Here is a 26,305-nt window from a genome sequence, read left to right as displayed (position 1 = left end):
TTTTTAATGTCTTTTTTTTTTTTTTTTTTTTTTTTTTTTTTTTTTTTTTACCAGTGAAGTTATCATATGTATGCCTTCTGTGAAACCTTGCATTATGACTTTTGGATTTCTTTGCATGTAGTAATTAGTGTGGTTTATCTTAAATACCGTAGCGTAATTGATTTTGGTGTGTAGTATATGAAAAGAAAACAGGCTTCAGATCCCAAAAATGCTGATTGTGACTTTTTAAATAACTGTTGGTGATTTACTTACCCTCTGTGTTCACTGTTTGCTTCATGTAAAAACAGGGGTAATATACCTGGGTAATGTCTGTGAGAGCATATACAAAAGCGCCAGAACATAGTAGGAGTCCAGTACACATTAATATCATATGTATGTGTCTCTCTTTCAAGTGAAAATTTGAGTTTGTTGCTATGAAGTTGAATTGAGATTAAATAGTATTCCAGCTTCTGAGTTAGACTTTTTCAATTTGGTTATCTTGAACTAAAATAACAATGCTATCAAAATAAATATTATAAGTGGTGATTCTGTATAGTAGCAATGGTGAAGGGATGTAAAGTGTCAGTGGGGTTTCCAGAATGATCCCTAATTTTTCACAGTGATCTTTGGCTGAAGTATAATTAATCTGATCAACAAAATTAAAAATCAAAATTATATTCAAATTATATACCCAAATGTGTTTCATTAAGAATTAAGTGGAAACTTAACTCTGCAGCTCTAAACAAGTAAGACAACTGTATTACTCTTATTGAAGGACTGTTTTCCATTGTGAAAGAAGTTCATTTGCTTCTTTATTTCTTGCTTAATGAAAATACATTCTTGGTTTCCATATATACTAAAAAAGATCATCCAAGAGACCTAATATTCAACAACTAGAAATTCTACCACAAGATCACAGATGCAGTTATCAAAGAAATAATACAATAATATTTCCCAGAACTGAAAGACATGGATTTCTAGATTGAAAGAACCCACAAGGCCTCTGGATGGCTCAGTCAGTTAAGCATCCCTCTAGATCTCATCTCAGGTCTTGACCTCACCTTGAGTGTTCAAGCTGTGCGCTGGGCTCTGCACTGGGCGTGAACCTTACTTAAAAAAAAGAAAAAGAGAAAGAGCCCACAAAGTACCCAGCAGAATGAATTTAAAAAGACCGACTGTAAGCAAGGTCATTGGAATAGTCCAGAGACAAGGAAAAAGTGTTTAAAGATTCCAAAGATAAAAAGTATGTCACATCCAAATGATCAAGAATCAGAATGGCATTACATTCCTGAATAGTGACAATGGAAGCTTGAAGACCAAAGAATAATACCATCCATGATACATACCATAATGCTTTCCACCCTCACATTCTGAAACAGTCAAGCTCTCAGTCATGTGTGAGCTTAGAATCTAATTTTTTTAAGGCATGCAAAGTCACAAAATTTACCTCCTATTCATTCTTTGTCAGGGTAGATACGCTCTGCCAAAATTAGGGAATAATCCATGGAAAAGGAAAGCCATGGGGTCAGGAGACGAGGTATCTAGCACAGAAGGGAAGGGACAGCACTTCCCAAAATGAACGCCTACATAACAAGTCAAGTGCAGTTGGCCAAAATTGGGTGTGATGTGGGTGCAGGGTGCCAGGAGAGGTTTCCCAGAGGATCGTATGGGGATGAGAGTATCTAATAGGTTTAACCCTATGCAGAGATGATACTTGAATTAGCACAAGCTACAGCCAGTCAGAAGACACACCGAACACCACGAAAAATGTACTGGAGGCAATGTGAAAAGGGAGGGATAGGATGACTCATCCAAAGAGTATTTTAAAAACGGGATAATTGTTGACTCTGGAAAATAACAAAAATTATATAAGAAAGGAAGTGTAATAATGGAGCATGACTAGGCTAAGCAGCATTTACATCAGAATTATGAGAACACAGACTGTAGCTGAACAACTGTAATTTTGCTGTCAGGAAGGTGGGGGAAGCAGACAAGGAAGTGGAAGAGAAAGAAAGCCTCACCTACCAGCTCCGAGAGTTAGAGGGTTTAAAGTGGTGCCTTTAGGAGGATACAGAGGAGAAGGAGACCAGGGACAAAACAAGAAAACACATTGCTTTCCTTTGTTATATATGCTTTCCATGACTTTACAAAGGAAGTACAGTTGATCCCTGAACAATAAGGGTTTCAACTGCCTGGGTCCACTTACATGCCAGTTTTGTTTTGTTTTGTTTTGTTTTGATAAATTCAGGACAGTCCTATATATGTATTTTCTTTTCCTTAAGATTTCCCAGTAGTGGGGCACCTGGGTGGCTCAGTCAGTTAAGCATCCGACGTCAGCTCAGGTCATGAGCTCACGGTTTGTGGGTTCGAGCCCTGTGTCAGGCTCTGTGCTGACAGCTAGCTCAGAGCCTGGAGCCTGCTTCAGATTCTGTGACTCCCTCTCTCTCTGACCCTCCCCTGCTCACGCTATCTCTCTCTCAGAAATAAATAAAACATTAAAAAAAAAAGATTTTCTCAGTAGCATTTTCTTTTCCCCAGCTTACTTTATTGTAAGAGTACAGTATACAATACATATAACATACGAAATACATGTTAATCAGCTCTTACCAGTGAGGCTTCCATTCAAGGGAGTCAGAACTTTTAGGCAGATTTTTCACTGCCCAATAGATGATGCCCGTAACCCCCACGTTATTCAGGGGTCAAATGGTACATGTATTATACCCCCCATGAAGATGCTTTCTCAGTTTTCCATATTTAAAAAAGCACCATTCAATATGATTCTATGGCAAAAACCTAAACATTAAATTTCAACTTGAAAAATTGCTTAGAAAATATGGACATTTTAGAACATTGTTTTAGGGAAATGTAGAAGCATGCAAATCCCGTTTTTTCTCCTCGCTTTAACACTTAAATATAGTTTCCAGGCCTGCTACTCTGTGAGACACCTTGCTACATCTTGTGCCTAGTTCATGGGATGTGTATTTTAATTTCACTTAGGTTTATTGCTTCTAAGCCCTCTATGTGGGGGATCACAAAAACCCCCACTAGAGCCACCTGGGTGACTCAGTCAGTTAAGGTCCACCCCTTGATTTTGGCTCAGGTCATGATCCCACACATTGATTCTTGCTTCTCCCTCCATACCTTTCCCCACAAGCATGCTCTCTTTTAAAAAAAGAAAGAAATCCCCACTGTATTATCTTATCCCTATTCCTTCCTCATTTGTTTTTATTTCATTCTTTGCTGCCATCCGTGTTTAGCATCCTGCACATTTACTCAGCATCTGTTGGTTTAATGCCTACTATATGGTCAGTGCCAGGGATATGCCCGTAAACAAGAGAGATAAGGTCACTACCCTCACTGCTTGCTGTCTCACTGAATGTCTGTTTTCATTAACTGAAAATCTGATCTCATTTTGGTTGCTGAGAGCTTTCCCCTTGCCCTACATTATTAAATTAAGCATTAACTCACAGAAATACTTTCCTTTAAAAATGCTATAAAAGCAATCCTATACCTATATTTCTCTGCTTTCTTCTTTGTTATTCATTGTTTGTTTTTATCTATGTTTATACTATGCTTAGTATTATAAAATCACCCCCCCATTCAAGTCAGGAAATAGCATAAGAATCATCTAAGTTACCACACAAATCAAACGCATGTCCCATAATTTAAATTCATTCCCCTTCTTGTTTGTGATGTGGTGGTCTTTTTGGTTATCAAGATCACTATATGTGAGGTAGCCCTCACCATTCTCAGCATGAACACAGTGAATGTTGGCTTCAGCCTGGATTTTATTCATTAGAAATAGTCATTAAATATGCCAAATTAGCATTATGTTAACACTATTTGCCTCAGTTTGTACTGTGTCTATTTTCGTGTAAGTGGAATTAGTTTCATCTCCGGAGATGTCAAAGAAAGGCACTATGATGGAAGAAATCACTGAACCAGACACTTCTTACTAAAGAGTAAATTGAAACTGAAATAGGAAATAGGTCAAGTTTAAGGAGAAACTCCAAGAAAGCCAGTAGTAAGGCTTGGGAATTAATTTACAATTTTTACAACATATAGTTTGTTAAAAATATCTTTCAGCTAAAAATGATTGGGCTCTTGGTGTGACCTTTAAAGATCGGTAATACTCTCTGACTAGGATTCCCAGGTTGAACCATCTGAGCATGTTAAAGATGAAAATAGGAATCTAATCAGAACATTTATTACACTGTAAAGCAATTTTCTGAAAGTGTTACTCAGTTCTGTGACCTCATTACCAGGCATCTGTTCACAAGGTCAGTGTACAAGTTTATTTTGGCTGAGCAAAGCAGAGACATATGAAGGACCTTCAAGGATTTTGCTGAGGATGTTCAGCATTCCATAGCTTTCACATGAGAAATGCAGGTGGCCTTTGTACAGATGAGAAACATTATTGCCAGATAAAGGACCGGTGGAGAAAAGTACTGTTAGTCATATTAACCATCTCTGACTTTTCTCTGGCAGCCTTTTCTTGGTGTACTCTTTAGCAGATATTATTTTTAAAAATCAATTATCACAGAAATTAGAGCCTTCTAGGTAAAATTGCTAAAATCTAATAGACTTTAAATGATGATGATTAGGTCAGAATCCTGACATCTTGCGGTCTGCTTTAATGGCTTTCTCTTTATGAAAGGATTCGAGGATATTCAGGGGCTTAGTATCATCCATTTAAAAAGAGAGCATTTGTCCAGACAATGGAAAGAAGGGTCATACTATTTTCCCTACAATCTAGGGAAGCACAATGTTATAATGAATATTTAATTTACTAATAATCTGGTTATCTGTGTTTTCTAGCCCTGATTCTGCCCTAATTAGTCATGAGATTTGGGGCAGGCCATCTACACTAATCTAAGTTTTAATTTTCTTACCTATAGAGCAAAGGTGATACCTGACTTCTGAAACCTCTTAAAATTCCAAAAGAGTGGTTGGTTCTCACTGGGAGAAGATTTTGCCCCCAAAGAAACATTTGGCAATGTCTGGAGACATTTGGGGTTGTCACAACTGTGCTGCTACTTGTGTCTAGGAGGTAGAGGTCAGGAATGCTGCTTAATTTCCTATGAATCAGCCCCAAATTATCCAGCTCCAAAACAGCAGCAGTGCTGAGACAGAGAAAGTCTGCTCTAAAAGTACAATGAGACAGGAAAAACTAAAAGGCTATATAAATATGTATAGATTTGGTGCGGGTTACAAATAATTATACTTCCTTTTTTATGTTTTTCTCTGTTACAAATGTTCTTTGATAAATATATAATCTTTAATGTTTATTTTTGAGAGAGACACACACAGACAGAGCACGAGCAGGGTAGGGGCAGAGAGAGTGGGAGACACAGAATCTGAAGCAGGCTCCAGGCTGTTAGCACAGAGCCCAACATGGGACTTGAACCCACGAACCACTAGATCATGACCTGAGCCGAAGTTGGACCCTTAACTGACTGAGCCACCCAGGTAGCCCTTTATTACTTTAATCTTAAAACCACTAAAATTTATTATTCACTTGAGAAGAATGCAATTAATTCCATTCTAGGCTAATCAGATTAATTCTCAAATGTCCTTAGAGGAAAGGATATTTCCCTAAAAACTTGGAAGTAACCTTATCTGCATTTTAATGTAATATCTCAAAGAGCAACAAGAAATAGAGCTTAATGGCTATTCATTATTGAACAGCATGGTATTATTCTGTATAAGAATTATTCTGTAAAAGATTGCCTATAAGATTACAATGATTGTTTCTAAGTTCTTAATAAAAAAATAAGAGAATAGGTTGAAGGTTTTATACAAAACCTGCTGATAAGCATGGTAAATTCTCCTTATTTAACACAAAATATAATAGTAATTTTAACATAATGTTTAACCAGGAATGAAGTATTTAGACAAAGGCAGAATTTTTTTAAGTAAATAAATAATAAATAAAGAATTTTTTGGGAGTAGCCAAGTTAGAATTAGTCATGCACACAGGGTCCCCTTTTACTACCTCTCAGCTGAAGATTATTTCCCAGAGCATGAATGTGTTAGATCTGAACCCAGGGCCCCAACCCACTCAGCCCCTTACAAGTGTTCTCATTTTGTTTTTATTTTATTTTGAGAAAGGGAGAAAGAGAGAGCATGTATGGGAGGGGCAGAGTGAGGGAGAGAGAGAGAATCCCTAGTAGGCTTCTCACTGTCAGCACAGAGCCCCATGTGGGACTCAACCTCATAAACAGGGAGATCTTGACCTGAGCCAAAATCAAGAGTCAAACAACTAATCAACCGACTGAGCCACCCAGGTGCCCCATAAGTATTCTCATTTTAAATGGGTGCTCTGAGCCCATCCAGATTCAAACCCTGAGAACTTTGAGTCACCTGAAGGGTTTAGGAATGCTGCTGCTGCTGAGGATCAGATTTAAGGTAAAATATTCTGCAAAATTGTTCTTAATTACTTTGATTTTTGTGTTCTCAAAGTAATCTTTCTGTTCCTTTCTCTTCGATTTTTAGGATCAATTTTAACACAAGCAGTGTACCTGCAATTCTGTAGAAATAGGACCTAAAATCTGGGATATTGACTTTGTGGAGGGTAACTCCCTTCCTCCTATTGACTTCCTCCTATTGATATGTTAAAACACACTGCTATGGAGAACCTTCTAGTAATCAAGAGCAATGAAAAAGAAGAGGCATGAAAAGAATATTTAGTTTACTCATTACATGCTCACCATCAGTACCATACCAGTGTGCTAGGAGAATGGATGAAGCCTAAAATTAGTCACTCTCCCTTAGTTTCTGAAATTCCCCTCTGAAAACAAGATATACACAGCACAGCAACAGAACAATCACGTGTGAGTTAATTTGTGAGGTGTGCTCTAAGTAATTCGTTGATTGGATACCAAAGTTTGTAGATGATATAATGTTAAACTGATGCAGTGGCAGTTTGATTTCATTGCATTCTGAGATGTTCTTTCTTGATTGAGAGGGTTTTGGCAGTTACTACCAGACTTGGAAATAGCACCTGAGTCAGATAGAGGGTGTCCTAGATGTGCACACCAGTTACCATCGGTTTGGCAGTAAATAAAAAGTCAAGAGTTGCTGTGAGGGGGCACAGAAATACAAAGGTGGGATAGAGAAAATGACAATTGTGGGAGATCAAAAGGGTCTTTTCATATGTGCACTGGTCAGTCACTTCCTTTTAGTGTGTCTCTGATGTCTTCTGTCACCTATCTTTAAGGGGACATCTCTGATCAAGAGGAAGAAAGTGCAGTGGATTAAACCATGACAAGAGCATTTATTTGTTTATTTATGATATTTCAAGTTTTGATTTAAATTTTAGTTAACGTGTAGTGTAATATTAGTTTCAGGAGTAGGATTTAGTGTTTCATCACTGACATATAACACCCAGTGCTAATCACAAGTGCCTCCTTAATGCCCGTCACCCATTTAGCCCATCTCTTGCCCACCTCCCCTCCAGCAACCCTCAGTTTATTCTCTATTGTTAAGAGTATGTTTTCTGGTTTGCCTCCCTCTCTGCTTTTTTTCCTTTCCCCTTTGTTCATCATCTGTTTTGCTTCTTAAATTCCACTTAAGAGGGAAATCATACAGTATTTTTCTTTCTCTGACTGACTTATTTCATTTAGCAGAATACAGTCTAATTCCACCCACATTGTCGTGAATTTTGTTCCTTTTGATGGCCGAGTAATATTCCATTGTACATATATACCACACCTTGATCTATTTGTCAGTTGATGGACATATGGCATGACAAGAATTGAAAGATGTATGGAACCCAATTATTTTTGAGTATGCAGACCCTTTAATTTAATCATTTCTTTTCATAATTTAAAAAATATAATAGAAATACAAAGTCCAAGTGGGGTATAGGAATGGCCTTTGGTTTTGACATAATACGATATCACTAAGAGTAGTTGAATCAAGATCTTTCTTCAGTGTAAAATACGGTAACGTCCAAATGTTTATAGTTGAAATCTGGAAATTTAGAGACGAACCATTATGGATGAGTTTCTACAGTAACATAACTAGAGACAACCATAAACTCACATATGTGAGAAGAAATAATAAGAGTGAAAAAACCTTTAGAAGAATATTTTTAAAGCAGCTATAAATGAGTCATCTGTATGCTATGCCAATTTTCAAAGTGGGTAAATTTAGAAATTATTTTTTCTCTTTATATTTGGGAAAGAAATGTAATTAGGTCTGTAAAGTTCAGAAGTGTCTCTTTCAGAGCTATACATAATGAAAGTCATTGAACTGTCTGCAGCGATAGAAATGTTCTGTATCTGCTGTATCCAATACAATAGCCTCTAGTCACATGTGGCTACTGAGCCTTTGAAATACTCAAATACTGAGCATTTGAAATGTGCAACTAAGGAACTACATTTTTAAGTTTATTTAATTTTCGTTAATTTAAATTAAATACCCACAAGTACCCAGTGTCTATCATATTGTTAAGGCTTTAAAATGACTTACAGTCAAATTGCATAGTAGTACATATTCCTTGCCATATAGTGAATTCATTAACCAAATATCGTTTTGTATCCAAGATTCCTTGGCTTTTAATTTTTTTTACTTTGTTCTAAGTGGAGCCATTACCACTGCTGACTTAGCTTATCTTTAAAACAGTATGTCTTTTACTTTAAAGAGTTCTTCTAAATCATAAACCCCTAAATGCCAGTTTTAGGAGAGAGCAAAATAATGAATGCTGTCTACTCTGAGAGTAAGCTCATCAGACATTTTTTTACATTTAAAATAAATTATAAAACCAAAATGTTTGGGAGTGCAGTATACTGATGTCTACAACTTACTTGGAAATGCATTTTCAAAATGGATTGATGGAGGGGCGCCTGGGTGGCTTAGTCGGTTAAGCGTCCGACTTTCGCTTAAGTCATGATCTCACGGTTCATGGGTTCGAGCCCCGCATCGGGCTCTGTGCTGACTGCCAGCTCAGAGCCTGGAGCCTATTTCAGAGTCTGTGTCTTCCCCTCTCTCTGACCCTCCCCTGCTCACGCTGTCTCTCTCTCTCTCTCCTAGAAATAAAGAAAAATATTTTTTAAAAAAATTAACAAAAAACAAAATGGATTGATGGAGGCACCTGGGTGGCTCAGTTGGTTAAGCTTCTGACTCTTGTTTTCCACTCAGGTCACAATCTCACAGTTTCATGAGTTCAGGCCCCACATCAGGCTCTGCACTAGCAGCTCAGTGCCTGCTTGGGATTCTCTCTCTCCCTCTCTGCCCTTCCCCCACTCACTCTGTCACTGTCTCTCTTAAAATAAATAAGCTTAAAAAAATGGGTTGAGGGGTGCCTGGGAGGCTCAGTCAGTTAAGCATCCGACTTGGGCTCTGGTCATGATCTCACGGTCTGTGAGTTCAACCCCAGTGTTGGGCTCTGTGCTGACAGCTCAGAGCCTGGAGCCTGCTTTGGATTCTATGTCTCCTTCTCTGTCTGCCCCTCCCTGATTCACACTGTCTCTCTTTCAAAAATAAACATTTAAAAAAATTTTTTTAATGGAATGGTGGATGGATTGATAGTAGATATGTGATAAAATACAGGGAAATATAAACAGTATATGGGTGTTCACTCTGCAGTTCTTTCAACTTTTCTGAAAGTTTCATGATCAATAAGCTTCATGATAAAGTGTTGAGAGAAATTTAAATGTAAGTGTACTAAATATTTTAAAGTGTATTTTTTTCTCGGATCTATCACTTCTTTTTTAAATAGAGCCAAGGAGCAATAACGGAACGTTTACGAAGCTTTAGTATGCATGATCTAACAGCTATCCAAGGAGATGAGCCTGTGGGACAAAGACCATACCAATCTCTACAAGAAGCAAAGAAGAAAAGTAAATCAGCCTCTGGTGAATCCACAGGTATGCTTGTTTGTTTTAATATATTTTCCTTTCACTATTGGAATTTTGAGTCCAGATGGGTACTAAAATAATGCATGGTAACTATCTGAATTTGAGCAGAAGGAAATTTACTTTTAAGCTTATGTTGCAAATTTATACTTAACTGTAGTTCTCTTTCTCTAAATTTTCTCTGAATAAAGTTGGTGCTTGCCTATTGTTGATTCCAGAGATAATCCAACTAAGAAAGTAACAGTAGCCTCTTGTGTTACCAGGAATTTTTAGAAGCCTTGGGTGTGATTATTACCACCTCTCTGCCACCAGCACCAGTTCTGACTTGTGATCAGTGCTCTTTCTACTCTAATCATGCGGTTACATCTAAGGAGTTTTATAGTTAAACACTCTTTACTGTAAATGCCATGAACAAATAAAGATATTGACTCACAGGATAAAAAGTTTTAAGTGGGTGACAAAGGGTGACTCAGCTTGTAAATAGGATTACTACAATGGAAAATATGTTGAAATTACATAGTCTAGTTCAAGAACTAACTTGTAAGTATTTCTTTCTTTTTTTTTTTTAATGTTTTATTTATTTCTGAGAGAGAGACACAGAATCTGAAAAAAGGGAGGGTCAGAGAGAGAGAGGGAGACACAGAATCTGAAACAGGCTCCAGGCTCTAAGCTGTCAGCACAGAGCCCAACGCGGGGCTTGAACCCATGAACTGTGAGATCATGACCTGAGCCGAAGTCGGCCACTTAACTGACTGAGCCACCCAGGCGCCCCAGTATTTCTAATATAAATTAATAGCATGGCACAGGTGATATGTTTTAAAGCTTTAATAAAGTATTCTGATCTTAGAAAAACACAAATAAATAAAAAGACACACCTCCTTAGTTATTTCATCACATATAAGAAAATTTTAGTTCAAGACTTAGCTGAAAATTAAGATCTTTATGACATTTCTTATTACTATATTATTAACTCCTTAAGGTACAAAGGCTTTTTGGTGTGTGTGTGTGTGTGTGTGTGTGTGTGTGTGTGTGTGTGTGTGTTTAAGTAGTTTTCTTTTGAGGGAGGTTAAAAATCATCCCTTACATTGAAACCAATTTGAGAAATAAAATAGCAGTCCCTTCTCATAGACAAAAAATAGTGAACTTTTTCTGAGTTCTCTGTAGAATGAATAACTTGACCAAGTTGGTGGCTGTTACCTAAAAGGTAGTAATTAAGCATTAGCTATTGATTAAGATAGTAATATTTTTAAGAATGAAGACTAGTGAACTTTGAAGCATTATCCTTAATACATTAACAGTATAAAAGTAGTTTCTAATATGGGCATTTTATTAATGTACATTTAAAAATTAGATAATGCTGATTTTGATTATAGAGTCTACGATATATATTTTGCTTGATTTGGAACAGTTATCTGAATCCTTTATCAGCAGTTTATTCATAATTATTCTTTAGAATTGGTTAAGAATGATATTCTAATAATTAAATGAAAAGAAGATTATAAATATGAAAATGCATAGCTATTTTTATCATACTCATCTATTAAACTTAAAATAATGCAGCTAAGATGCATAGGAGCACATGTACCCCAATGTTCATAGCAGCACTCTCAACAATAGCCAAAACATGGAAAGAGCCTAAGTGTCCATCAACGGACGAATGGATCAAGAAGATGTGGCTTATCTATACAATGGAATACAGCATGGCAATGAGAAAGAATGAAATCTGGCCTTGTTTAGCAGCATGGATGGAATTTGAGGGTGTTATGCTGAGCAAAATAAGTCAAGCAGAAAGGACAAATACCATATGATTGCACGTATAGGAGGATTAGGAGGAACTTAACGGAGGACCGTGGGGGAGAAGAAGGGGGGGAAATAGTGGGGGAGAGGGAGAGAGGCAAACCATGAGAGACTCTTGAATGCTGAGAACAAACTGAGGACAGATGGGGGGGGAGGGAGATGGGCATGGAGGAGGGTACTTGTGGGGATGAGCACTGGGTGTTATATGGAAACCAAATTGACAATAAACTATTTGTAAAAAAATAAAATATAAAATGTATCTTTCAAAAAAATAATGCAGCTAAAATATTATAAGATAGTAAGGTGCTATTTAGGTCTTCTATTAAATTTTAAGCCATGAGATTAAAATAACTTAAGGTTAGAGACATATGAAATAAGTAGTAGTAGCAATACAAGAAAGGGACTTGTCAGTTATAATTAAAATTTCAATATTCATTACTTTGCCCAAGTCTTAAGTTTCCTACAGAATGGTGCATACTTTGAGCCCTTCTTCCCTAAGGAAGAAATTTGACAAAAATATTCTCTCTTAAAAATAATTTTTTTAGTGGGCTTCTGGGCAGTTCAGTCAATTAAGCACCTGACTTCAACTCAGGTGTTGATCTCACAGTTGGTGGGTTCAAGCCCTTACTGGGCTCTGTGCTAACAGTTTGGAACCTGAAGCCTGCTCTGGATTCTGTATCTCCTTCTCTCTTTGCCCCTCCCCTGCTCATACTGTCTCTGTGTGCTGACAGCTCAGAGACTGGAGCCTACTTCAGATTCTGTCTCTCTCTGCCCCTTCTCCACTCACACTCTGTCTCTGTCTCAAAAATCAATAAACACATTTAAAATTTTTGAAAAAAAAGTTTTTCTTTAAAAAGTGATAAGGTGGGGTGCCTGGGTGGCTCAGTCTGTTGAGTGTCCGACTTCAGCTTAGGTCATGATCTCAGGGTTCGTGGGTTCGACCCCCGCATTGGGCTCTGTGCCAGCTCAGAGCCTGGAGCCTGTTTCAGATTCTGTGTCTCCCACTCTCTTTGACCTTCCCCTGCTCATGCTGTTTCTCTCTCTCAGAAATAAATAAAACATTAAAAAAATTATTTTTAAAAAGTGATAGATTCTGGGACAGGAATAGTTGAATAGGAGATAATAATAGACAGTCTATATAAACACAATTCCACGATATACATGGAAATTTATCGGATGAGAATGGTGTCCTTTCAGGCAGGTGTGGGAAGTGTCAGGATGACTGCTAGACTTAGAAGATGGGGTAGGGAGGGGCGCCTGGGTGGCTTAGTCGGTTAAGTGTCCGACTTTCGACTTTCGCTTAAGTCATGATCTCGCGGTTCGTGGGTCTGAGCCCTGCGTCGGGCTCTGTGTTGACTGCCAGCTCAGAGCCTGGAGCCTGTTTCAGAGTCTGTGACTCCCTCTCTCTCTGACCCTCCCCTGCTCACGCTGTCCCTCTCTGGAAGGAAGGAAGGAAGGAAGGAAGGAAAGAAAGAAGGAAAGAAGGAAGGAAAGAAGGAAGGAAGGAAAGAAGATGGGGTAGGGAATGAAGTTATTCCTCCACCTCAAACCTTTTATCAAACTACTTAAAAGATTAATGCTTAAACATAAGATACTAAGCTATAATATAGTAGGAAATTCCTGAGTATATATTTAAACCGGACTTCTTAAGCATGACATCAAAACTAGAANGGGATGGGGGAGGGGGCAATGAGAGAGAGGGAGACACAGAATTCAAAGCAGGCTCCAGGCTCTGACCTGCCGGAGCCTGCCAGCACAGAGCCCAGTGTGAGGCTCAAACTCCCCAACCGCAAGAAGGTCTGAGTCAAAGTCAGACACTTAACTGACTGAGCCACCAAGGTGCCCCTACTTCTTTTTTTTCTTTTATTTTTTTATTTATTTTTATTTTTTTATTTTTTTTAATGTTTTATTTATTTCTAGGAGAGAGAGAGAGACAGCGTGAGCAGGGGAGGGTCAGAGAGAGAGGGAGCCACAGACTCTGAAACAGCCTCCAGGCTCTGAGCTGGCAGTCAGCACAGAGCCCGACACGGGGCTCAAACCCACAAACCGTGAGATCATGACCTAAGCAAAAGTCAGACGCTCAACCGACTAAGCCACCCAGGCGCCCCGCAAAAATACTTTTTAATCATCAGTGCTCTGTGTTGGTAACTATTCTAGTTCTCTCTTTCTGTGTAACGAACTACAAACAGTGGCCTGAAAAGTCACCATCATTCTTTTTGTTTGCTCATGAATCTGGGGTTGACTGGGCTCAGGAAGGCAGATCTTGCCCAAGGTGTTCGACCAGCTGCACACAGCATCTGGGACTGGAGTCAGAATCTCAAAAGCTTCTTCACACGTCTGCTGTTTTAGCTGTGAAGAGTCAAAGAGGTGATGGTTAAAACCGTTGGGGTGTCTCTGGCCTCTCCTTCTCTAGGTGTCTCTACGTGGCCCCTAAGAGTTCTGGGGCTTCTTACCTGGCCGCTGAAAGCTCCCAGAGCTTTTCCAAGAGGTTTTCCAAGACAAATGGAAAAGTCATGCAGCCTCACTTCCTCCTTATGGCAGCTTGTTGAGACCGGTACCTAAGGGGGGAGGAGGGGCTTCTGGCTGGCTTAGTTGGTGGAGCATGTAACGCTTGATCTCATAGTCGTGAGCTCAAGCCCCGCATTGGGCACAGAGGTTACCTAAAAAAAATAAAAATAAAAAAGTAAAAAAGATTTAAGAGAGGAGGAGAAAGGTGTCAGAATTTGTGGACATGTTTTAAAATCACCACAGCAAGCATGTTGGGAAAAAAACATTTTCATATACTTTTTATGAGTTTAAAGTGGAATAATCCTTTTTGATGACAATCTGGCAATAATTTTCAAAATGCATTCCCTCTGAGCAAGAAACTTCTAAGACTAGGTCTTAAAGAAATAATTAGACAAGTGTTCAAAGATGTAGTTACAAGAACGTTCATCTTTTTGTATATAGTAACAAAATATTGGAATAAACTAAATGCCTAAGAGAAATGGTTAAGCAAAAGCATGGTTCATTAGCCATGAAAACTGATAATGTCATTCTCTACTTACTGACATAAAAACATACCCAGATTGTGGGGAAATAATAACAAAACAATCTGTGTGTTACAATCCTACACTGCAGAGACGCAATAAAGAGATGAAATGAATTAATATATGTAAGTTATTTTTCAAATGTGTATACTTAGGGAAGAGTCTGGAAGGGTATTGCTAAAATGTTAACAGTGTTCAGTTCTGAGTATGGGACTTCAGTGATTTTTTTTTTTAATCAACCTATTTTCAAAATCAGAAAGAACCGTAATCTTCCTTTTGAAAAGTAATTTGGTTACTCATTATTTTAGGTCATGAATTATTTTTTATTTCATTTACTTCCATAATTTCCCAAGGAAAAAAATATGTTTTTCAGTGTGGTAATTACATTCACTATGCAAAGTCTGTTTACTGGTTCATCTAATTAATACATTTACCCCAGCTGCTTTGCTTGTTCACACAAGCAAACTCAAATTATCTAGAAAAGTGGGTCCATTTTGAAAACTCATCGTGGCCTGCTCTGAGTGCTTTGAGATGGGCTGGTCAAGAAAAGTCCTGCTTTGATGAAGCTGTTCAAATCTGCATGTTGTCACCATGGCAGAAAGAGCTCCCCCCAGATGCATTTCTGTAAGAAAACGGACTCCTTGAACATGATGTTCACATCCCTTGAAAGAACACCACATTGTGATAAGTGGGAATGTTTTCTCTGCAAAGAAACTGCTGCTCCCATCTGCGTTAAATGTGGCTCAATACTCAGTTTCAATACCAGCACATAAAGAAATAAAGCACGGGGGCCACCTGGGTGGCTCAGTCGGTTAAGCGTCCCATTTTGGCTTAGGTCATGATCTCACGGTTTGTGGTTTCGAGCCCCGCCTCGGGCTCTGTGCTGACAGCTTGCTCAGAGCCCGGAGCCTGTTTCGTATTCTGTGTCTCCCGTGCTCGTGCTGACCCTCCCCTGCTCGTAATAAGTAAATAAATAAATAAAACACTAAAAAAAAAAACATTAAATAAATAAATAAAACATTTTAAAAATTCTTAAATAAAGCACATATTTTTTGCTTTGTTTTAAGTGCTTTACATATTTATTTAATCCTTAAGATGACTATACAGATTATTTTATACTTATTTTTTAGATGATTAAACTGAGACATAAGGAGATTAAATTACCTGTCAAGATAGGCCTTGACATAGTCAGTGGCATAAATGAGGTATCCAGGGTTCCTAAGCTAATTCTTACTCTTTCTCTTTTTATTTTATAAAAAGGCTACACCTAGGGAGATAGTTGGGCTGGAGCTGTGAATTCAAATGATTTGAACAGGTAGCAACCTTAGAGATGCTTTAGTCAAAGATGGCAGATGGGTGACATGCCTGCTCCCTGCTGCCGTGCCCATGGTAGCAGATGTTGCTGAGGACTGTGGCACTTTCTGACACTGGATCACAGTCCCCCTCAACATAATGCCCCCAACAGTTCAACTGGTCAAAGTTGGATAGAAACCTATCCATCATCTCTAATCTGTCTCACTACCATTTAAGAAAACAAAGACCTGAGGCGCCTGAGTGGCTCAGTTTGTTAAGCGTCCAACTTCACCTCAGGTCATGGTCTCACGGTTTGTGGGCTCAAGCTCCACTTCGGGCTCTGCACTGGCAACACAGACCCTGCTTTGGATTCTTTCTCTCCCTCTGTCTCTGCCCCTCCCCTGCTTGCTCACTCTCTCTTTTTCTCAAAAAATAAAAAATAACATTAAAAAAAAAGAAAAGAAAGACCTGGAGAGAGGCAAGATGGACTCTAGCTCTCACAGCTAATAGGCAGTTAAGTACTCATGTCCTCTAACAGGTCCAGAGTACCTTCCAGGTCAAACTTTCTGTGATTCTACACTTATATTAATATCTAGAAGCTGCTTAAAGCAGTGGATTGCTAAGTACTGCATTAATATTGGCTATTATTATTATAAGATGGGAAAACTTAAAATATACCAACTGTAAGATATATGAGCTGTGAATACCAGGTCAGTTTGCAAAAGCATCTGCTGGTTTCCTAAAATGGGAACAGAGCTCTGGGCTGAAGCTGGCTAGACAGGCTCCTCTGTACTGGTTCCCCAGTTACTGCTTCTCAGGAATGTGCGTGGAATGGCTCCATCCAGTGTAGATCAATAATATAAACCAACCAACCTTAGCATCCCTTTGTGTGGCCCCAGCTGTGCCCCTCCGGTTTCACTTCCCCCAGGCTTGGCAGACCCGTAAACCACTCAGCCAACTCGCTGAGTGCCTGCTGTGATAGGACACCCAGATCTGGGCTTCCCTCATAGTCTCTGGTCTCCCTCCTACTCCAAACACTTTTAAATCCTTGGACAACTTTAACACTATTTCCAGCACTCACAGCAGAATGTTCATACATACTCATTTCCAGGTTTCAAGTGGAATAGAAAAATGCATATTCTAGTGAAGATATTTGACTTGACTCCTCGCTTTTTGATGCATAGTTTGGTTTAATAAATTGCTAAGTTAAACTTGTCAATTTCATCTCCTAGTAGATCCCATATTTGGCCCGTCTCTGTCTTTGCTCCTTGGACCCCGTCATTTCTGACCTGCCATTCTGCAATAATGTCCCTGTGTCCAGTGTCATCCACTTCATTCCCCAAAGTGCAAAAGGAATCTATGAAAGATCCCAGATGGAATCATGTCACCCTTCTGCTTAAAATGCCTCAGTGGCCCCCCACATTGCTCTCTGATGAAGTCCAGACTCAGTAGCATGTGGTGTATTCACTCCCCTGCCTCGTTCTCCCACTTCCTCATGTGCTGGCCATATTGAATCATGAGCCTTCCATAAGTTAGCCACCACCTCCTACAAGAAGTCCTCTCTCACAGCCTACTTTCCCCCACCCCCAGGCTGAGTTAATTCTTACCGTAGGCTCCCATAGCACCCAACCCCATCCTTATCTTCAGTTTACAGCATCTATTATAGACTATATTATAGTCATGCCCATTAAAGTCTGTTTCCCTTTTTGGACTGTAAGCTTCTTAGGGTAAAAGAGGACAGTTGTGTCTTTTTCATCATTGTTTCCCCATAATATCCCCATAAATTCTGCCAAACACATAATTTTTGTGTATTTGTGAAATAATGAATCAATCCATCACCTTCTCTGAAATCATAATTAGAAAGCTAGTTAAGATGTGTTACCTAAAATTAGGAAACAAAGAAAGAATAACATACATATATATATAATCATCTTTTGAATAAGGTTCCAATTCCTAATCATATTCATAAAATGAGGGGCAGTTAAAATAGCCCAAACATGGGGCGCCTGGATGGCTTAGTCGGTTAAGCGTCCGACTTTCGCTTAGGTCATGATCTCGTGGTTCGTGGGTTCGAAAGCCGCATCGGGCTCTGTGCTGACTGCCAGCTCGGAGCCTGGAGCCTGTTTCAGATTCTGTGTCTTCCTCTCTCTCTGACCTTCCCCTACTCACGCTGTCTCTCTCTCTCTCTCTCCTAGAGATAAATAAAAATATAAAAAAAAAAAAATAGCCCAAACATGTTTGTTGATCTGTAGTCTTATGCTTCATCCACGACCTTAGAGAACTTTCTGGTCACAGTTGCTTCTTTTCTGACTCTCTCCTTGATTCTTCATTCGGTGCTTTACCTTATTGGGTTTTATTGGGTTCAGGAATATTGTGAAAGCAACAGCAATTTAGAAAAATCTAGAAGTGGGGCACCTGGGCGGCTCAGTCGGTTGAGCGTCCGACTTCCGTTCAGGTCATGATCTCACGGTTTGTGGGTTCGAGCTCCGCATCGGGCTCTGTGCTGACTGCCAGCTCAGAGCCTGGAGCCTACTTTGGATTCTGTGTCTCCCTCTGTCTCTGACCCTCCCCTGTTCACACTGCCTCTCTCTCTCTCTCTCAGAAATAAATTTTTTAAAAAAGAAAAATCTAGAAGTGACAACTTAAAAACAATTTTTTTCTGGTTTACTTTCCCCAGATACAAAAATAATACAGTTTTTAACTAAAAATGGACAAAATTTTTAAAAATGAAATTTAAGGTGTGCCTCGGTGGCTTAGTCGGTTAAGCATCCAACATTGGCTCAGGTCATGATCTTGTACTTCATGAGTTCGAACCCCACATCCAACTTTGCTGACAGCTCATAACCTGGAGCCTTCTTCAAATTCTGTGTCTCCCTCTCTCTCCCTCTCTACCCCTCCCCAACTTGCAATCTCTCTCTCTCTCCCTCAAAAATAAAGAGTCAAAAAAAAATTTTTTTAATGAAATTTAAAATCATGTAAAAGCACACTTCTAAGATATATGTAATGGTTTCATGTTTAGGTTTCTCCTTTGTTTCTATATGTTTTTATATGTTCATTTTATTATTCTCTCAGGAGCGTCTTCCCAGGACCACTGACCCTTGCCCTCCCCTGGCCACACTGGCCTGCTTGCAGCTCTTCTAAGCAGTCATGAACTCCCTACCCCCGCCCTGCTGTGGGCAAGTGCTCTCTCTCTCTCTCTCTTCTACCTAGAATACAGTTCCTTGGACTGTCGGGTGGGGGCAGACAATGGATCTTGGCCTAAATCATGACCGATTCTACCCCCAAATCCTTCCTAATTTTTAGCCTAGTAGTCTGGCAGCATAAAACTGTGCTTGCATAATCTACAATTAAAGGTATGTCTCTTATTAAGAGACGAAAAGCTTATTAACAACTCTTTATGGTTTGCTCAGTGAGTCTCAAGTTATTCATGGCCTGGGAGAGCAGATCTTTTTCTTCACATGCAAGAAGTCCATCCACTGCTCCCTCCTGAGCCTGGAAAATCTCCTTTTTTCTCACCTGAAGATTTAGGTACTGATGCTCCTTATCTTTATTAAAGGAGAATTTGTAACTTGATGGAGCTTGTAACCTCACCCTTGTCTTTATAACTTAACTAGCACTCTTCGTTGCTGTAGACTTGGGCCCCTCTCTTGCTCCATACAAGCAATGCATCTCAAATTGTTGGAGCCCTGGACCCTAGGATAAGCATCACCTAGGAACTTGTTAGAAATGCAGATTCTCAGCCCCACCCCAGGCCCAGCAAACTTTGTATTAGTAAGTTCCCAAGGGGACTCAGTATGTGCTAATAAGCATTTATTAATAAACTCCACTAAGCTTGATAACCATTGCTTCAGGAAGTGGAGTGTTCCTGTCCCTGAATCTTGGGCGTCAGGATGCTGGCAGACTTCCTGACAATAACCAGCCTGACTACCTGCAAGTTTGCATGTTGGCCAATGATCCTTCTTTTGTCGCAACACACAGCAGCCTGTTAGCACACCCACAGGATCTCTTACTGACCTTCCTGATGCTGGCTGTTTTCTTTGACTAACATCTGTCACCATAGCCTGTGGGGTTTGTGATTGCCTAGCCTGCCTGGCTGGCTTATCTCCGCAGCTGCAACAGTGTGGCTTTAACATCTCCACCACCTGCCCCCACTGAACTTATCTTGCCCAAAGTGCCAGCCCCTTTGGGTCTTATTTGACTCCTTAAATTCACCCTCCCTTTCCCAGTCTTTACAAAAGTTTTGACACATGGTGGGAGGAAACTTAATAAAATCCAAAATTGCTTAGATTGTTTAGAGTTCAAGAAAAGGAGAAAGGGCAAGGAAGAGATCCGCTTATAGTCTTTGAGTTTTGAACGAAGCGTTACCTCCTCAAAAACCAATTCTTAAGAGTTATTCTGAAAAATGCATAGTAAAAGTAGGAATAGTCAGGGGAAGAAATGAGTTATGAGTCTCATCTAGACTAGTGCACAGGGCAGTGATTAATGATAAAGGGCCGGGAGCGCATTCCAGAGGAGAAAGTTAGAAGAGTAAAGGGGGCGAATGCAGACCATGCACAGAAGTGCTCTGGGATGGAGCAGTGTCCTCTCACCGAAACACGCTGATTTTGACCCGTTTAGGTTATGGAATTCCACTGAAAGATGGAGATGAGAAAACAGATGAAGAAGCCGAAGGGCCATATTCAGATGATGAGATGTTAACGCACAAAGGCCTTCGAAGATCGCAAAGCATGAAATCCGTGAAAACCGTGAAAGGCCGCAAAGAGGTTGGTAAAGTACAGAGGTGATTGCCTAATGATTGGTGTTAAAGGGTTTCCCAGCTGCATTATCTCTCAGGATATTAGCGATCCATAAATGAAGGAACGCAGTGGTGGACCAACAGTTACATTTAAAATTCTTTATTCAGGGGGCGCCTGGGTGGCTCAGTAGGTTAAGCATGTGGCTCTTGGTTTCAGCTCAGGTCATGATCTCACAGTTTATGAGTTCGAACCCCAAGTTAGGCTCTGCGCTGGCAGTGTGGAGCCTGCTTGGAATTCGTTCTCTCTCCCTCTCGCTCTCTGCCCCTCCCCCGTTCTCTCTCTCCCTCAAAATAAATAAACTTTTTAAAAAATTCTTTATTCAGGGGGCGCCTGGGTGGCTCAGTAGGTTAAGCGTCAGACTCTTGATTTCGGCTCAGGTCATGATCTCACCGTGGGGAGTTCATGCCCCGTTTCCGGGTCTGCGCTGACAGTGCGGAGCCTGCTTGGGAGTCTGTCTCCCTGTCTCTCTGCCCCTCCCCTGCTCCTGCTCTCTTTCTCTCTCTGTCTTAACATAAATAAATTAAAAACTTAAAAACATTTTTTTAATTAAAAAAATTCTTTATTCAGATCGGATATATTAGGATCTCTGGAAATTTACAAAATTATGAATTCCTAGTCTTCCTCTGTATGCAGAAGATGGTATTCTTATATAGCAAATCATATGGTTGTCATGAGCACCGAGTGCCAGCCCTATGCCTAAGTAAAGAAAGCAACTGACAAAAATAACTGCGTAGTTTTCTTTTAACCAACCCAGCATGAGGATTAACTAGAAGTTTATCCATAATGATTACTGTTTTTGTGCCTGGAAAGGAGGATTCCAGTGAATGGCTTCAGATCATTGTGAGCAATGTTCATTGACCCATCAGGCAAAGCACAAATAAGAACAGTTAATGTTTTTATCATGTTACATAAGTAGCCATGTCTTTTGAATACACACTTATAGGATAGTTGATTCTTTATATTAGAAAAGTTTAAAAAAATATTACTATGATCATAAGCTATTAAAGTTTCTCTAAGTTCAAAAGTAATTATCTAATTTGTAATAATGACACATTTCTCTCTTCAGGTGCGATATGGGTCACTAAAATACAAAGTGAAGAAGAGACCACAGGTGTATTTTTAGTCACCTGCACTTCAAGAATCCCAAGACTAATCCATCAACTTTTCTTCTAACACTATTCAGGATTTACACATTAAAATAATACTTAAAATTGTGGCGGTGGTAGGGTTTATTTTCATCAATTTAAGTAGCTTTTATTTCTTTAACCATTACATTCATATTCTGACTACTCCTGGTAGTTATGCAAAGTTTTATATATATATATATACATATGTATCTCAGAAATAATAGAAACTTGTGTTACCTGTTTTCAAATTCCTCAACAACATTGAGTACCTGGGACATTAAGATAAAACACAAACCCACAGTATACTTGAAAGGAGTCTTTTTATGGTTTAAGATACATCAGCCTTTGTGGTATTGTATTGTGTTTACCTCCGTTTATATTATGTCTCTCACATGAGGATACTAATTAATAGGCCTCTCATCCAGCAGTGATAGGACAGGGCATAATGTAAGATACAGTGTGTTTTATGTATTCTTCAAATTTTTACTTTTTAAATACTTGCTGGTTTTTCCACCATCAGCTGATCATTTTTGAAACAAATATTTGAAAGCCAGGTCTCCACATAGCACTTTTATTCCTGACTAGTTTTGCACACTTGAAAACTGTTTACTTATTGACGACTGTACGTTTATTTTAAGCTTTTTTGACACTTTATTGTTACTTGTCATATCCTGACGTGTCACATTTATGCCTTGAATTTCATCATCTCTTTTCCTGTGGGTTTCATTTGTTAAATTTGTTAGGTTGTAAGAATATGAAACTATACCTAATTGTTCACCTTTAACTATTTTTAATTCTCTCCTCTATAGGTAAGAAGCTGTCTTAAATGTAAGCCAGTTTTCCATATTTAGCCTTACTTTGGTAGTCAAACTTAGCATGTTTTTGTTAACACTGGTGACATTTTCAGCGTTTAGAAGTCATAGCTTTTATGAAACAGGGTCACGAAATTATCCAGCCATCAGTTCATTCACAAGGTTGGCCTGCTCTGTGCTGCTGATTTATAAATCTGCATTGACTACATTTAAATCACTCGTCTTTCTGGCTGAGATCATTTCCTGAAGATAGGCACCAGTGCAAAATGCAGATGTTAATCTTACCTAATAGGTAATAGGTAACCTATTAGACTAGATATTAGAAAAATATGTTTTAATCCAAGAGATTTTGAGTTCCAAAATGTGGAGACTTTTTAGGTTGCAGTGATAACTATGCATTAAGTCTGTTTCTGGTGGTGGTTTTAGTGATCACTCATCAAACTGGTACAGTTATAACCGCTCAGATAATTTACGTGACTGTTCTGTTTCTCCAAAAAAGAAAACAATGAGCGAGATTTGTGAGATCTTTGACCTTTCTACCTTTTAAGAAACGAAGCCAGCTGGCAGTGTATATTCAGGACCTCCTCAGAGTGTTGGCAGAGGACAGAATGTTTACTTAGGAGTAACTTAGTTTAATTCATACATTTTCCTTGATACATTCTCTTAAAACATTTTCTAGACTCTCTCACATTCCTGATATAGAACACCAAGAAAAACTTCCCTCAACTTCTTTTCTCTGAAAGCTTAATTCAATGACTATCCTCATCTACTTTACCGTGACTAGTTTTTAGCCTTTTTGTTTTCTAAAAAGACTTTCATTTGTGTTCAAGATTCCTAGGAATCCTGATTATAAACTCTTGGAAGAGAGTTTTTATTTACATTGCCTAGTCCTAGATTTATCAGTGTAAATGCTACACCATGTTTGTCTTTCCTACCCAAAGGCAGTGTCATCTCAAGTTGCCTGACAAAAGTCATATAAGTGACTTTGTATAAAAACATTACCTCTGGGGCTGCTCTGCGCCATTTTATGTTTTCCAAGACTAATCTGAGTATGAACCTATTCTGTAATTGTAGTAAACTCATAAATACTGCTCTAAATCAGACGAATTATTTATCCCTCTTACACTCCTACAAACGAAACGTTTAATCAAAGACACCAGTCACAGAGGTAATAATGCATGTCCGTTTTAAATCTCTTTCTCCACACAGTGCTCCGTCTGGTCTGTTTCTCCTGTTACATTGTTATATGCAGTGGATGTCATTTTGCTTTTCTTTCATTTCCTTTCTCTCCTTTTCTTACATTTCTGAGATCTTGCTGCTTTTCTCTTGTGTGTGTTTTAGCATGCCCTTTCCTTTGAACATTATATGATAAGCTCACAAATCTTAGCCTCTTTTAAGGTGGAGCAGGCCATTTTTTGTTTCTCTGCTTTTGAGTCTACTGCTTTTAAAAGAGGGAAATCTATCTCTAGACCACAGTGCCTTGCTTTCCTACCACCACCATTTGGTTAATGGGCATCAGACGCTGCACAAGCCTATTTAGGGCGCTGTTTTGGTAGCTGTTGAAGAAGCTGTTTGAAGCTGTTTATACATAAATTGTAGCAGGTGTTTATTACATATTCCTTCAACGTGTACATTAATATTAACTATTTCCAGAGGTTTTGGAAGTGACAATTGATCTATTCTTCAGCTTACCATGCTTTTTCTGGGATAAAAAATCAAGCCAGAAGTATGTCTTATTGCTAAGTAATTAATTATGTAAACCCATCTACGTCCTGCACAAGATTCCCTCCACACAATTCGCTAGTCCATATATGTATATGGATTTGGCTAGAAAGTGGTAAATGTCAGCATTGCTAATTATAAATACTTGACTACACAGATTGATGGAACAAAATTATTAAAGTGTTTTCAGGGAACTAAATCCATATGTCACCACCAAAGATTTCTACAGTGTTATAAAATATGTAAATATTCCAAATTTCTGTAAAACACTGGTTAAATAAATACATTTTCTTTCATTTCTTTTTTTGAAATAACACAGTTTGAGCTTCTATAATACTTGAACTTTTGTTAAAAATAATCCAATGTTACCTACCTGAAATATTAGTAATGTGTATGTTTAATTGGAAGGGACTAAATTTTTTATTTTGATTTTCTCTTATCAGGAAAATTAAGGAGTTAATATGTATTGACAAGCAATTTCCTACATGTTATCCTGTATAGGCTGATTCATTGGCAAAGCAATTAGGTAATTTTGAGGCGATCATTGTTATCGTGTAGGCAGTGTATATTTCTTAGTAAACATCATTTATGTTTACTTAAGTTTACTAAGTTTTACTGAGTAAAACTTCCTGAAGGAAAAATATGGCTTTTTCCTCTAAATGTTTAAGACTTTATCTACTGGTAGTGTCCTACAGATTTATTGTATTTTAACTTTTTAAAAATTGACCATGAATTAATATTTTCACCTCTAACACCTCTTAAATCTGTGTACTTTAATAGTTAAGAGAAAGCAGTTTTGTAACTTTTTAAACTCTTTGTAAAGGCTATCTTTAGGCCTAATATGGGGTAATTTTACAGATGTATTTTTTGAAAACTTTAATATAAAATAAACTCATTTTATTAGTGACAACTTGTATTTGTGTGTGTGTGTGTGTGTGAGAATACCTATGTTGGGTTCCATAAATTTGTATGATTTATTATTGAGTATGTATATAATATGTATGTGGATATATATTATATAATAGATGACATGCACACACTGAAGATTCCAAATCACAGAACAAATTATTAAAAATCATATACATAACTGGAACAGTCACAGGATTACAAAAGAAACACTAAATTGTTAAATTCGATGTTGGAATGGGAAGATTAAAAAAAAAAGTACAGAAACCCTAGCCATCAATTTGTATTGGTTAGCTGCCTCAGACATAAAATATAACACAGAATTCAGTTTTATGTATCCTGAAAATGTTCTGAAGTTCCATCTGTTTTAGTCAGACGTCTGTCTGCCGCACATTTAAGCGTCAGAGAAATCCCATGTTTAAAAAAGTTTCTTTGTGTTACTTCATTATGATATATAATGTGTTAAAGTATTTCCAAATGGAGTTATGTTTTCATCTTTATTAGGAGGTACATCCTTGTGATGATCCAAAGAAATTAGAAATTTAAATAAAAATTCAAAAGAACACAATGAACATATGAACCATGGCATTTTTCCCATTTTATTCTCCCTTTAAATGGTTCACTGTTCTTGAGAAAGAGATTCATGGAATAAAAATCATGTCAGAGACTGATTGATTGTTCCCTGGAAAACTCCTCCCTTTTACCTGCCCATCAATTTCTAGCCTTGAAACACTCTCCTTATGGTCTGGTTTTGCTTTAATAACAAGATAATGCTTTAAACTGAAATTTTATTTTTTATTTATTTTGTGAGAGAGAGAGTGCACCTAGTGGGGAAGGGGCAGAGAGAGGAGAGAGAGGGAGAGAGAGAATTCCAAGCAGGCTCTATGCTGTCAGCACAGAACTCGACATGGGACTCAAACTCAGGAATCTTGAGATCATGACCTAAACTGAAACCAAGAGTCAACCCTTAACCAACTGAGCCAC

The 26,305-nt window shown here is 38.5% G+C and overlaps 1 protein-coding gene across 1 annotated transcript in view; it reads left to right on the top strand.

Annotated features, from left to right (window-relative positions):
* REEP3 (receptor accessory protein 3) overlaps positions 1-25,325 on the top strand; it is a 58,733-nt gene extending 33,408 nt beyond the window's left edge. The window contains exons 5-7 of the mRNA XM_077778622.1: positions 9,704-9,851; positions 20,576-20,721; positions 21,821-25,325. Coding sequence (XP_077634748.1) covers positions 9,704-9,851; positions 20,576-20,721; positions 21,821-21,877 — 351 coding nt within the window. The 3' untranslated portion in view covers positions 21,878-25,325. The remainder of the gene's footprint in view (positions 1-9,703; positions 9,852-20,575; positions 20,722-21,820) is intronic.
* The last annotated feature ends 980 nt before the right edge of the window (positions 25,326-26,305 follow it).

This window comes from Crocuta crocuta, unplaced genomic scaffold (genome assembly GCF_008692635.1).
Source record: "Crocuta crocuta isolate KB4526 unplaced genomic scaffold, BGI_CrCroc_1.0 scaffold167, whole genome shotgun sequence".
Lineage (NCBI taxonomy): Eukaryota > Metazoa > Chordata > Mammalia > Carnivora > Hyaenidae > Crocuta > Crocuta crocuta.
Note: the sequence above shows the minus strand (reverse complement) of the source record. Positions and strands in the feature narration are given on the sequence as shown.